General features: G+C 47.9%; 1 protein-coding gene across 12 annotated transcripts in view; it reads left to right on the top strand.

The window, feature by feature from the left end:
- The window catches only part of Nav2 (neuron navigator 2), a 689076-nt gene that overhangs the window by 613974 nt on the left and 61334 nt on the right, over nt 1-13768 (top strand). For 10 of the 12 annotated variants that reach the window (XR_013437711.1, XM_078046352.1, XM_005335950.5 and 7 more), the window contains 4 exons: nt 1262-1400; nt 8532-8823; nt 9546-10248; nt 13017-13484. Coding sequence is in view for 11 of the 12 variants with exons in the window: in XM_078046352.1 (XP_077902478.1) it covers nt 1262-1400; nt 8532-8823; nt 9546-10248; nt 13017-13484 (1602 nt within the window). In the remaining variant the exon portion in view is untranslated. The remainder of the gene's footprint in view (nt 1-1261; nt 1401-8531; nt 8824-9545; nt 10249-13016; nt 13485-13768) is intronic. The other 2 variants (XM_078046349.1, XM_078046354.1) reach the window with 2 other exon arrangements.

Raw genomic sequence — 13768 nt, 5'->3', positions numbered from 1 at the left:
TCAGTCAGCAACTATTTATTGGGCACCTGCTGTATACCTGCCACTTCACAAATAAGAAAATACAACTGAGTGGGATGGTGGGCTTGATGAGTAACAGCATGTGTCTCTGAGGAAGTAGCACTTCAGCTGGGATCTAAAAGATGGGTAGAAAGGGACCAGTGTCCAGGAAATGGGACAACCAATGCAAAGCCCTGAAGAAAAGAACAGCCTTGACTTAGAAGGGACAAACACTCCTGTGATCAGAGCCCTCGAGTGCACACTGGAGAAGGGGCGGAGAGACAAAAAGACTAGAGAAGGCCAAGGCAGGGCCCTTGAGGCCACTGTAGGAGTCTGGACATTAGGTACCTGAGAGGCAATTCTGGGATCTGATTCACGCTCCAGAAGGCCACTCTGGTTGCCAGTCAGAGAATGGATTGTGAGGAAGCAGAAGTAGAACACAGGCCCAACGGCCTGTTTTCAGTAACCTAAGCAGAGCTGACAGCACCCTTGACTGCAAGGCGACAGGGTACAGAGAGCTGCATGCATTTGGATGTATTTTACAAAGAGAGGTGACAGGATCTGATGCTAGGTTAAATGTGCTGATGGTATTGGGAGATGGGGAGACAATAACAAGGGGAAAAAAGAGAGTCAAGAATCATTCCTAGATTAGACTTGAGCAGCTAGGGAATGATTTGAGGGTCGGGAAATGAAAAACTCTACTTTAGACATATTCTGGGACACTGTTAGAATCACAGCTTATAGTAGAATGGACAGGTTTCAGTTGAGAACTGCCGCTTTCCTTCCTTGGCATTTTGTTCCAGGAGTGGAGTCCAGAAAATTCACATGGCAGCGTCTCTGCCCGCTCTAACCTCTGGGGAGAGGGGCGCATGATGGGTCTTTGCCTGCACATTTGCAGCTTTAGTCCCTAAATGCGCTGCTTCTACTCTGCCACTAGGCCTGGGAGAGAACAGCTGACTCATATGAAGTTCCTGAGGTGAAGGGGAGGGTGGGGCGGGACATGGGCAGCATCCTTGGTCTCCTCTCCTCATGGAAGCACCCACACTTTGGGGCAGGTATGTATCAGCCAGCTCACCCAGGTGTCAATTCAAAAGCGAAGGATGGAAGGTACCTTTGGAGATGAGTCACATCCGAGGCAAAAGAGCTTAGTCTGAGACATTGTGACATAGGCTGAGCCTCTTTCCGGAAGGTGAACATTGGTCTGCGCCAGCCTGGGCGGGAGCAGTGTGAGGCTTTGGTGCTCAGGTTGTCTTTATCTTGGCAGCTGGGATGACAGCAGCTCCGTCAGCAGCGGCATCAGCGACACCATAGACAACCTCAGCACCGATGATATCAACACCAGCTCCTCCATCAGCTCCTATGCCAACACACCAGCCTCCTCTCGGAAAAACCTGGATGTGCAGGTAAGGAGTGTGGTGCCCTCCCGGGCTCCTCCGCTGGCCCCTGCAGCCAGGAGGCTTGGATGTGTGGGCTGAGAAGCCCATTTGGGGAAAGCAGAATCCCCAGGTTGGTGAGATGCGGCTCAGCCTCTGGCTCCCTGTGCACTCAGTTCCCCAACTTTGGCCTCCACCTGTAAGGAAAGGGCGAGGCAATGGGGCTGTGGAAACTGGGTCGGAGACCTCACCACCCCCTGTGGCCTTGGGAGATCACATTTACTCACTTGATATTCTATTTATAAAAACAAACAAAATGATGTTGGGCTCTGTTGGCAGATCTTAGCCTGTCCCGTCTTTGCCACAAGGAGCGACAGCTGTCCACAGGTGTCCCATCGCTCAGGAATGATGTGGGCAGAAACACATACTGAGGACCCTGGGCCTCAGTTTTTTCTGGGCTGAGGTTGGGAACACTCTATCTGTGGTTCATGTCCCCTGCTCATGTCCTTCATTTGGCCTACAGTATTGTTATTCTTTTAGACAAGACTCCACATCAGGTTATTTTAAACTGCAGTTGTTAAACATGAAAGTACGTCTCAGGTTCCTCTTAAAGAACTAGAAGCTAGCTGGGCGCAATGGCACCCACTTGTAATCCCAGCAGCTCATGAAGCTAAGTCAGGGGGATCGTGAGTTCAAAGCCAGTCTTAGAAAAAGTGAAGCACTAAATAACTTGATGAGACCTGCCTCTAAATAAAATACAAAATAGGGCTGAGGATGTGGCTCAGTGGTTGAGCATCCCTGAGTTCATTCCCCGGTACCAAAAAAAAAAAAAAAAGAAGAAGAAGAAGGTATTGTTCCTTGTGGCAACAATTAACAGATGTCCAAGTGTCTGTCCCCACTCTTTTAACTCATGCTACAGCTGCCACCAACCAGCTGCACAAATTTAACATGCCCTCCTGCTCCTGAGGCAACCCCTACTTGAAACACCCAGGTGTTTTTCAAATGGAGTGCCAGTTCACATGGCACTTCATGGGCCCGGTGGCATCCTTGGCATCCTTGTCATGGCTGGTTCCAGTGAGCCCATTTACTAGTTGGGAAAATTAAGTGCTGACTTCCCGGCTTGTCCCCAAGTTGGGGCTGACCAGTATGAGGACTGTTCGGCCATGGGTCATAGGTGAAGCTCTTTGACGACTGGGTCCTCTTCAGTAGTGGGAGCTTCTGTGTTGGGTGAACCCTGGGGAAGTCTGATTGGGACAGACTCCCTGAGGGACCCCATCCCTCATCCTCCACTCCCCTCCATCTTCCTTTCTCGGCTACTTTTTACTCTGTTCAGATAGAGGCTGTATCTTTTTGCTTTCAAAGGTATCTCCTCTTTGTGGGTAGGTGTAGTGAAAGAACATGTCAGTGCGGGGGGTGATTCTGGCCTCTAGAGACAGATGCTAACTGCATAATGAAATGTACTAGGTGCTGCTTTTAGAATTGCCTGTTACTCTTGTGTTGTCACTTTAGCAACTTCTAGGAGGGAGCAATGGTAGGCTATGGTGGTTGTATTTTTTAAAATTACTACCCAGAGGATGAAATGGGGGCATGGGGTTTTGTGGAGTGCTGGAGTTGTTCTGTATCCTGATCTGAGTGGTAGTTATATAAGTATGTTGTATGTGAATTTTATAAAACTTATTCAGGCGATCTACTTAAGATTATGTGCTTCACCAAAAATCCATTTAAAAACATCAGACCAATAGAAATCTCAGGAACTCTTGGTACATTCTGCATGTCTACCACTTCAAGACCTATTTTTCCTTTATTTATTTATTTAGCTACACATGCCATTACAATGATCTTGGCAATTCATACATTTCTGGTTTTATTTTAATGTTTTAAATTCAGGCAGATTAATCGGAAAGAACTACCCAATGAATAGTAAACTTCTTACATCTCTTAAAACAACTCCTGATCTGAATCAACGGACAGGTTTCTGTATGCTTACTATTCACTGGGTAGTTCTTTCCAATAAATCTGTCTGAATTTAAAATATTAGAATAAAAACAGACAAAGTTGGTCTTAGGATGACAGAAATACAGACTGCACCAGTCGTCCTGAGATTTCTATTGCCATGGTGTCTTTAAATGGATTTTTAGTGACATTCCCTTTGTTCCTGTCCAGGGAGCATCTCAAAATATTTGAATCAGCATAATATGCAGCCTCCCACCCTCCTCCCTCACACCACTCTGAGGAATGCTAAGGGCCATTACTCCTCTCTGAGCAGCATCAAGCTGCAGGAAGATGTGTGTGTACCCTTCTCACAGCCACTCCTGGGCCGTGCGTGGCTCATTTGGGTTCCAGTCACATGCTGGTGTACCGCAGGTGCGTGGGCAGCACCCGAGCCCCAAGCAAGTCCTGGGGTGGCTCCACTGTGTCCACTGGGAAAACAAGTAGAGGACAGGCTGCCTGCCTGGCTTTCACATCTGAGGAACAGGGATGCTATTGTCTGGAAGACGTGAGGAGCAGCCTCAGGTGGTGATGGGCAGAGGGGGAGGAGAATGAGAGTGAGCCCTGGGAATGGAGGTTCTCTTTGTCTTTGAGGGACTCTGTTCCCTCAGGGACATTGAGGAGCACTGAGGGTGCCCCCACAGGGTACTCGTGGCCATCTGTCTCACCCCGGACCTCTCATGGGTGGTCTGTGCAAAGAATCCCCTGCTTGAGGCCTGAAAGTCTGGACAGGTGTCCTCAGGAGAGCTGGTGAGTCCAGGGGCGGCCAAGCCATGGTGTCCGGGAGGCGGTGGACCTTGATGTCAGATGATCTTGAGTTGAGGTCTTCACTCTGCCATCCTTGGAGATAAGCTAATCAACCCCCTCAGCCTCTGCCTCCTCGTTCATAAAATAACAGTAATTAGACCTGTCTCGGGGTGAGTGGGAGAGCCATACAGACAGACTTTATCTGAACATGTTCCTGTCAGTGCCTGAGACCTGGGAATTGCTCAGAAGTCACTTCCTCTCTCTCCCCCTCACTCCTCCCTCCCTCCTTGCCTCTGGATTCTATGCCCCTCTCCCATCCTTTTCATTCATTTTACTAATATCTAGAAGTTGATGCTCTTAATGTCTTTTGTTTGCACTTTCAGAGCAGTTCATCCTGTACTTTGCAGGGCTGTATTTTGGTGACAGTGTTTTGATGGCAGAAAGCTTTAACGCACACACATCTGTCCTCTGTGTATTTATCTACATATCTGTGTCCTTGACCTTTCAGGGTCTTGGCTCAGTTTTGTGGAAGGCACCACTCTTGGTGCCAAGGTACAAAAAGCACACGTCACTATTCCCTCTCATTTTCAATGTCTGTGAAATTTGTAATAAAATATTCAGGCGCGGGAGGGGGGAGATATTTCAATATCAGTTTATTTTTTACTACTCTGGGGGAAATAAAATTTTTGAATTGTATGTCCTTGAATGACCCTCCAGGTCTTTGCCTATCCCCTGGATAGGGGATGGTAGATTTAGCTGGCGATGAAGCGGGGCTGCTGCTTCTGCCCACCTGCTGGGAACTATTGCTAATAACTGTGGGAAAACTGCTTTTCTTCTTCAAACCTGTATTTTCATGGTCTATAAAACAACCTCAGGAAATTAGATGTATGTGGAGGGACACAGTACCTGGCAAGACAAACAGCAGGTGATGATGCTAAGGCCAATAATTATTTCTGTTAATACTGGGGCTCAAATTTAAGCCAGTTTGGGTTCTAGATGTGTAGGAGATTCAGGCATGAGGCGGGAGTGTCCCTGACATCTGAATGCTTGTGGCCCAGTAGCAGTAAAATAAGTGTCCCGTCCACCTTCACACAAGACAAGAATGGGGTAAATACTGAAGGTGGATGACAGCGTGCTGAGGATTTGCAGAGGTGGGAGCATTGGTGATGGAAAGAGCCCCCATTGCAGAGGCCCCCCACATCCGGCTCATTGAGTTCACCATCAGCTCTGTAAAAGATCTGTTAATTCTCAACTCTGTTTTATACCCAGTCTAACAGTCTCAGAATTGGGAAGTGACTTCCTCCAGGGTCACATACAGCAAGCGAGAGGCAGCACCCAGTACTAGAACTCAAATCCATCAAACTCCAAAACTTTTCTCCACACCATGCCGGGCTTCCAACCCCTCAGGCCTCCCCTCTGGCTCTCAGGAGCCTGGCCTCCCCTCTCAGGTCCCTTCTGGCTTATTTGTCACCTGTCCAGTTGGTTGTTAAATGATTAACGAGGTTTCTACCTAGAGGCAAGGGAAAATCTTTGAAAGAAGGTCCTCTCACCGTGCAGACAACCTGCAGAGGCTTCAAGGGAAACCAGAGGGAAGAACTCTGTACAGCCCCTTGGCTGGCCTCCTGGCCCTCCTGTTCAGCTCTGAGCACGGAGAGGCTCTTAACTCCCAGGAGGTGCTGCCAGTGATTTGGCACATAGCTCAGGAAGGACCTGCTAGAGGAGATGTGAACTCAACGTTATTAGAATGTCCCTGGGCAAGTTAGAGTAGCACTGGGAAGGCTGCTGACCTGGACCAAGTTGCGGGGAGGTGATGGTCCGAGGGTTGTTTTTCCCAGAGGGAGAGAGTCTGGCCATGGCCCTGGTCCAGGGGCATGTGTACACTCTCTGTTGTTGGTGGGATCAGAGTTGGAGGCATCCTGCCCAGAGGCTAGGCTAGAGCTTCTTTAGGACTGGGGTTGGGGTGAACCAGCCAGATAGCCTGTAGTATATGGAGGAGATCTAATAGGTGTAGATTTAGGTACTAATGGGTATGCAGAAATTCTCATATTCTTAAACTTTTAATTAAGAAAGGCTGTGTGGTATAGGGGTTAAAATGCAGGAATGGCAGTTATACACCCTGGAATCCCTTCATTGCATATTTCCTCACTGCGTGATCTTGGGCAATTTCCTTTTCCACTCTGTGCCTCAGTTTTTTCATGTAAAATTGACAATATTAACTATTGCTTGTGGGTTTTTGATGAGAATTCTATTAAGTGATGCATATAACACACTTTAGCTTAGGGCCTCTCACTTAGTAAGTACACACTTAGTTTATTGTTGCTGCTGCTGTTTTTAGAACCATTACAATTTGACTGGGAGAGATAGGTCTAAGAATTAAGGGAATAAATAATACAGTAACCCAGGATGTGGAATATGCTAAATTTTCAGTACATCATTCGAGCATATTAGAATATGTAAGAATGTGCTTAAATGTAACCTCCATAAAGGTTAAGGATTTGAATTAGTTCACAGTAGTATTCCCAGTGCAAATAAGCTTGCCCAACACATAGAGGTTTCCAAAAAATATTTGTGGAATGAATGTTTTCAAAACCAAGCTTTTTCCTGCCTTGGGGCCTTTGCACATGCAGTTCCTGCTGCCGGGTATTCGCTTCCTGAAGCTCTTTCTCTCTTCTCATCCTTTAGGGCTCTTTTTCCAAAAGTTATCACCTGACTACAACTCACCCCTCCCATCATCATAACCTAAATTACGTTAGTGTTCAGGGTGTCTGTCCCAGACTCCTTGTTCATTTCCTTTTAAAGAGTCTTCATAATTCACAATTGCACATTTATTTGTGTTTGTTTTTTTCACTCTCTGCCTCTCACTGATTATAAACTCTGTAAGATGGGAATCAGTCTTATCCACCGATTCTCACACCTTCCTTGGTGCCTGGTAAGTAGCAGGCCTGAATGTGCCAGAAGTGTTCAGAGGAAGAGAACACTGGGCCGAGGCAGTTGGGTTAATTTTCTAGTCGTGTATGAGATGAACACTGGACTACTCAACTCCTTGTCTCCTTCTCCGATGGCAGTGTCAGACGAAGTAATTTTGTTGAAGTTTGTGCATATGTTCACTCATTTACCCCCAGGCCTCGACTGGGCCCTTGCTTGTCCATTGAAGGGTGGGCTCTCCCCTCTGTGTTCCAGGCCACAGCTAGGGTGGGTCTTCATAGTCAGGGAGAGTGTCGTTATCTCTGGTGCTCCTACCTGGCTGGAGTTCAGTTTGTGATGGAGGAGGGACCAAGCACAGGAAGGCACCCGTAAGGTGGAATGCACAAGGGGAGAAGGGGCTGGGAGAGAGGTGGATAAACTTAGGTTGCCTGTCTGTCTTCAGTGTCCCCTTCAGCCACAGGATTCTGCAGAGGAGGGGTTTAACCACTGTTTCAGGACACTGGTCAGGCCAGGTTCCTGCAAGTGTCCGTCTCCATTGCCTGTCTTGCTGATGCTAGCCACTCTGGGCCCTCAGGTGCCTGGATGCATTGCTGACCTGCCTTCCATTCACACTGCTGCTTCTCCCTCCTGGCGTCACCCCCAGGCGGCCTCCAAAGCCTTCTGGTTTGCATTATGTCTTCAGGACAGCAGATCATTAACATCACACTTCTGTCGCCTCCTGGGTTCCATGGTCAGCAGGTCAGGGTTCTTCCAGAGAAAGCTGGCTAATTATATCCCTTGTCAGAACAAAACCCTGCAAGGGGAGCCACTCGGTGGCCTATAAATGCAGCCAGGATGGGAGCAGCACCATTGCCATTGAGGATTTGTCTCCTCCCAGCTCCGGCTCCCCTGATCCTGGTGGAACCAGCAGCTGCCTTCACTCGCTAGCTCACCCCTGGGTGTGTTGGGCTGTGGGATGAGCTGGATCCTCAGGTCTCCCTGCCAGTGGAGGCATAGGAAGCAGCAGAAAAAAGCGAGCCGGCAGGGAGGCTGGAGGCTGGCTAGAGACCCGGCTTCCAGAGCGAAACCGGTGGTTGAACTCCTGTCACACCCCCCTCTGCTCTGCCACCCCCCTACCCCAGGCTTCTCCCCCTTTTTTCCCCCGGTCCCTTTTACTTTCTTCCTCTCTCTTCTAAGAGATTTCTTTATATTCTCTACTTTCCTTGGACCAAAAGGCTTTCTAACAATATAATCAGCATACAGAAGTCCAGACTCTTAAAGTAGTTTTATTTATTTATCTTTTACAGTACTGGGGGTTGAACCCAGGGCCTTTCACATGCAGGGTGAGGGCTCTACCTCTGAGCTACATTTTCAGCTCTAAAAATCTGAACTTTTCTAAAGTAGTGACCTCATATTTATTCTCTGCCCAAGTCCAGGGTATCAGACCTTTCGGGTGTGGAGCGAGGGCCACCTTGGCCTGGGACTTGGAGGAGGACTAATGCAGGAAGTCTCTGTTCACAGACTGATGCTGAAAAACACTCACAGGTGGAGAGGAATTCCCTGTGGTCTGGTGATGACATCAAGAAATCAGACGGAGGGTCAGACAGCGGCATAAAGATGGAGCCCGGTTCCAAGTGGAGGCGGAATCCTTCTGATGTGTCGGATGAGTCTGACAAAAGTACGTCGGGCAAGAGGAATCCCGTCATCTCCCAGACAGGCTCATGGCGGCGAGGCATGACAGCTCAAGTGGGCATCACCATGCCAAGGACCAAGCCGTCGGCCCCCGCGGGTGCGCTGAAGACCCCGGGAACTGGTGAGTAAGAGGCCAGCACCGTCCTGGGTCTGCAGCTGCCAGTTTAAAACTCAAAACTGTCGTAACTCTAGGGAGGACTTATTATAAATTTAACCACCCCCTCTCAGAAAGGCTCACATCCTGCCCTTTTACTAAGGGGAGCTGGGTAAGCAGCTGAGCCCTGAAAGCAGCTCAGCTGCGGGGGGTGGAGGGTGGGGTGAGGGGGTGTTGGTTGGTTTAACTGTACACCAAATGGGTTTAACTAGATACCAGGCAACCTCGGCGCACCTGGTGCAGGCTGCTCAACTGCATATCCGTGTGCTGAGTGTCACCCGTGAGTTAGGAGATAGGTGACAAACAAGGGTATGAGTCCACGTGGAAGTGTTAGGCACAGCCTTGTAATGGACAGAGGGTGAAAGGTCAGAAAAAAGGCTCCTGGGCAAAACAGTGATTGTGATCTAGTAATTTTATTTAGTTTTATTTTTCCATGTTTTTTATGGATGCATTATCATTGTTCATAGTGTCCTGGGTAAATTTAGACTGCTTCGCAATAAGTAAAATCCTCAGCACTTCCTAATAGACTCCCTGACAGTAATACACTAGATGATCCTCATGGAAAACTCTCTCCCTTGGCCTCAGGGTGCTGCTGTCCCTGAGGGGAAAGTGAGCCCCTTCTTCAGAGTAAGGGAAGCTGGAAGTCGGACTCCTGGTTCGCAGGCTAACCTTGCTGATTTCTCTCTCAGGAAAAACAGACGATGCCAAGGTGTCTGAGAAGGGGAGGCTTTCACCCAAAGCCTCCCAGGTGAAGCGCTCCCCATCTGACGCAGGCCGCAGCAGCGGTGACGAATCCAAAAAGCCCCTCCCCAGCAGCTCCAGGACGCCTACGGCCAACACCAATAGCTTTGGGTTCAAGAAGCAGAGTGGCTCTGCTGCTGGGCTCACCATGATCACAGCCAGCGGGGCCACAGTCACCAGCAGGTCAGCCACACTAGGCAAAATCCCAAAGTCATCTGCGCTTGTCGGTCGGTCAACTGGACGGAAGACGAGCATGGATGGGGCTCAGAATCAGGACGATGGGTATCTGTCTCTCAGCTCCCGGACAAACTTGCAATACCGGAGTTTGCCGAGGCCCAGTAAGTCCAACAGCCGGAATGGGGCTGGGAACAGGTCTAGTACCAGCAGCATAGATTCCAACATGAGCAGCAAGTCCGCAGGCCTGCCGGTGCCGAAGCTCAGGGAGCCTTCCAAAACGGCCCTGGGCAGCTCGCTGCCAGGTCTGGTCAACCAGACAGATAAGGAGAAAGGCATCTCCTCGGACAATGAGAGCGTGGCTTCCTGTAACTCGGTGAAAGTGAACCCGGTTGCCCAGCCTGTGCCCAACTCTGCTCAGGCCACTCTCCAGCCCGGGACTAAGTACCCAGATGTGGCCTCCCCAACTCTCCGCAGGTAAGTGGGAAAATAAGTTGTACCAAGCAGAGCTGCAGTAGGTGAAAGGGCATCCTAGGTTAAGAAGTTCTTGTTTCTTCTTGCCGGGCATGGTGGTGGTGCTGCATGCCTATAATTCCAGCAACTCAGGAGGCTCAGGCAAGAGGACTGCAAGTTGGAGGTCAGACTTAGAAACTTACGAAGACCCTGTCTCAAATTAAAAAAAATTAAAAGGGCTGGGATGTGGCTCAGTGGTTAAGCAACCCTAGGTTCAATCCCTAGTACAAAAAATAAAAATCCTGTTTCTCAGTTAAAGTAACCTCTATTTTTCTTCTACTTCAGTCCTTTTAGATAAAGTTGTTCAGGCAGTTTCTGCCTGCAATTTTGTAGTCCAAGAGTTATTTTTCCCTGTTGGGATGGAAAAAGGCAAACCTCTGGAATCATCATTCTAGGTTCAAATCATGAGACCATCTTAATTAACCAGTGTGTAACCTTTCTTAACAACTCTGCTTCAGCTTCCTTATCTGTAAAATGGGGATGATGATTCTTCTCCTAAGGTTTTTGAAAAGTTAATCTTTGCAGCTAGATCTGGCCATAGTAAACTCAACACTCAATAAAAGTTGATTATCATCCGAGATGAGGTCTTGATACACTCTTAGGAAAGGGTCAGTAGCCCAAGGAAAGCAAGTAATTTTTTTTTTTTTTCTGATCTTGGTAACTCTGTGACTGAGCTTCCTCATTGTGAGAAACATTGATCTTAGCTGGATCATTTCTGTACATCCCAGTGTTCTTTTTAATACCACATACATACTTCCAAGTTAGTCTCTGAAATTTTAACTTTCTTAAAAAAAAAAAAAAAAACCTCTTAAAGCAGAACAATTTCTGAAAAGGAGAAATTGATTTCCCATTACCTTAAAAAGGCATCATTTTTCCACATTTCCACACTCAGTGGAATTTCTTAATGTAGAAACAGTATTCACTGTTTTTTAATCGTTTCTTTGACATTTTGCCTGCTTATATTATCTCGTTGCCCATTGGACCATCTTTACATCGAAGCTGAGCATAGTTTAGAGCTCATTCCACCTCCCCAGGAGATTTCTTGTCATAAGAAAGAATGAGTCCCAAGGACGGAAAATGAAGCAGTGAAAAATGAAAAACTAAAGGCACGTACATACTTGGGGGTGAGCGGGAATGTTTAAAAGACTTCAGAAGCAGCATTCCACTTGAAAGGTATAATGAAGCTGTTCACTGTCCTTTGTCTAGACTTGATTATTAGAATTTCAGTAATGATTTTTTTTTTTTTGAGGGGGAACGTCCTGTTGGCCTGCTCTTTGTTGTTTTAACAGTTTGCCTTGTAAATGAAAATTTTCTCTGCTTCTTGCCTCAAGTATCACATGTAATATCTGCTCTTTGGTATTACAGATTCCCTTTAGTAACTATAAAGGCATTTCACTAGACCCTGAGGCTAGTGTGACCCAATACGTGAGAATGCATGCAGCTCCTTAGGTCTGCACTGAGCCCCAAAGTGAATCTCACTTTCCCTAAGTTGTTCTTGATTCTCTTGCTGTGCATTAATATGGAGAGTGAAGGGAGGTAGCTAAGTCTTGAGATGATTCGAAGGACTCACAGACAAAGACTGGATTTGTCTTTGGGACAAGTCTTTGGGATGGGGAACAGTTGCATAAAAGACAGGAAAAGAAGGATCAGATTTTGGTTTTCTAATAGTTACAGAAGAGCTTGGCAATGGAGCAAGTTACCCATTAGTACTGAGGTCCCCGTAACTGGAAGTATGTAAACATTCTAAAGCCAAGATTCTACAATACTGTATTTCATTATCTGGTTTTCACCAGGGGAAAAGCATTTCTCTTCTGTCACCAGATACTGTGGTGAGGATTGGTTGAGGATTATTGGTTCTATGTCTGCTTATCTTTATAATGAGTAAAATTTGCAGGATTGGAGATGACATAGGTCATCACTTTGAGTAGCTGGGTGAAACACAGTCTGTCTAATAGTTTCATCACTTTTGCTCTGGGTGGAATAAAGCCCTTGCATTACTTGAATGTGACTTTAAGCCATCTCCACAGTTGGCAGAGAGCTCTGTGCTGATGGAAGAAGGGGGCCTGTATGCCATTTCCTGTGCTGCATTGTTGATCAGGGAGATGACATGAAGTGGCACTTCTGTGTGTCTGTTCCAGAGGCATGATTTGTACCCAGCATGTCTGGGCTAATGTCTTGTGACCCAGCAAGTTTTCTGTGTATGTCTCCTACCCTAAAATATACATCTTTGGGGCTTTCCTTTGAGGATTAATCTGTGAAGATACTTTTCCCAGGCCCCATCCAGATCTAGACTTATATTCTTGATTCCTTGCATTGTGCTCAGCGACTGGGATTGAGCTGTCTGCTTTGTGTCACGGGTAGGAAAATGACTTAGATAGCTCTTCCCTCTTAGATGTTTCCCGGGCCAGGACAGTTTTCTAGTTAGTCTATAGAAAGAAAGGGAGGTGCCACCTTGGACCAGTGTGACTAGCCCAGGAGAAGGACGAGCCTTCCTCACCACCCATTGGTTCAGAGAGGACCAGGATCTCAGCTGCATCCTAGAACTTGCAGTTGGCACTTGTGATAGAGGTGTCATGTCCAGGCCTTTGGCCAACTTTTTTCTAATTCAGTAGGACAGATGGTGTCTCCCTCTCCAGGGAGTCTTGCTGCCCGCTATGCCCTACTCTCCTCTTAACAACTCGGCGCCCCTCGGCCTGGGTGTTCATCCCACACAACCCTTTGTCTCTTCACAGACTCTTTGGTGGGAAGCCTACCAAGCAAGTGCCCATCGCCACAGCTGAAAACATGAAAAATTCGGTGGTCATCTCCAATCCTCATGCCACCATGAGCCAGCAAGGTAACTTAGACTCCCCGTCAGGCAGCGGCATCCTGAGCAGTGGTGGCAGCAGCCCTCTCTACAGTAAGAACCTGGACCTCACCCAGTCTCCTCTAGCCTCCAGCCCCAGCTCTGCCCACTCGGGCCCTTCCAACAGCCTGACCTGGGGCACCACTGCCAGCAGCTCCTCAGCAGTTAGCAAGGATGGCCTGGGCTTCCAGTCTGTGAGCAGCCTCCACACCAGCTGCGAGTCCATTGACATCTCCCTCGGCAGTGGAGGGGGACTGAGCCACAATTCCTCCACTGGCCTGATCGCCTCCTCTAAGGATGACTCTCTGACGCCCTTTGTCCGAACCAACAGTGTGAAGACCACACTGTCGGAAAGGTTGGTGCTGTGCCCCTGGCTGTCCCCCCCGCCCCCCCCAGGAAGAAGCTGTTTCCAGAGCACAGAGATTAGGTTAGGAACCCCAAATGATAATTCACCTTTGCCTGTGAGATTTCGTTCTTTCCAGTTATTGCTCTTTCACCGGGAGGCCAATTTGGGATTGAATTTAGTTTGACTATGCTTTCTGTTACCTCTTTGTCCTGCGGTTATCCTTGGTTATCCTAGAGCTGCTGGATGTCTCTTGGGTGCAGATCTGTGCTACCATTTGAAATGGCATTCAGCCT

This window comes from Ictidomys tridecemlineatus, chromosome 4, assembly GCF_052094955.1.
Source record: "Ictidomys tridecemlineatus isolate mIctTri1 chromosome 4, mIctTri1.hap1, whole genome shotgun sequence".
NCBI lineage: Eukaryota > Metazoa > Chordata > Mammalia > Rodentia > Sciuridae > Ictidomys > Ictidomys tridecemlineatus.
Note: the sequence above shows the minus strand (reverse complement) of the source record. Positions and strands in the feature narration are given on the sequence as shown.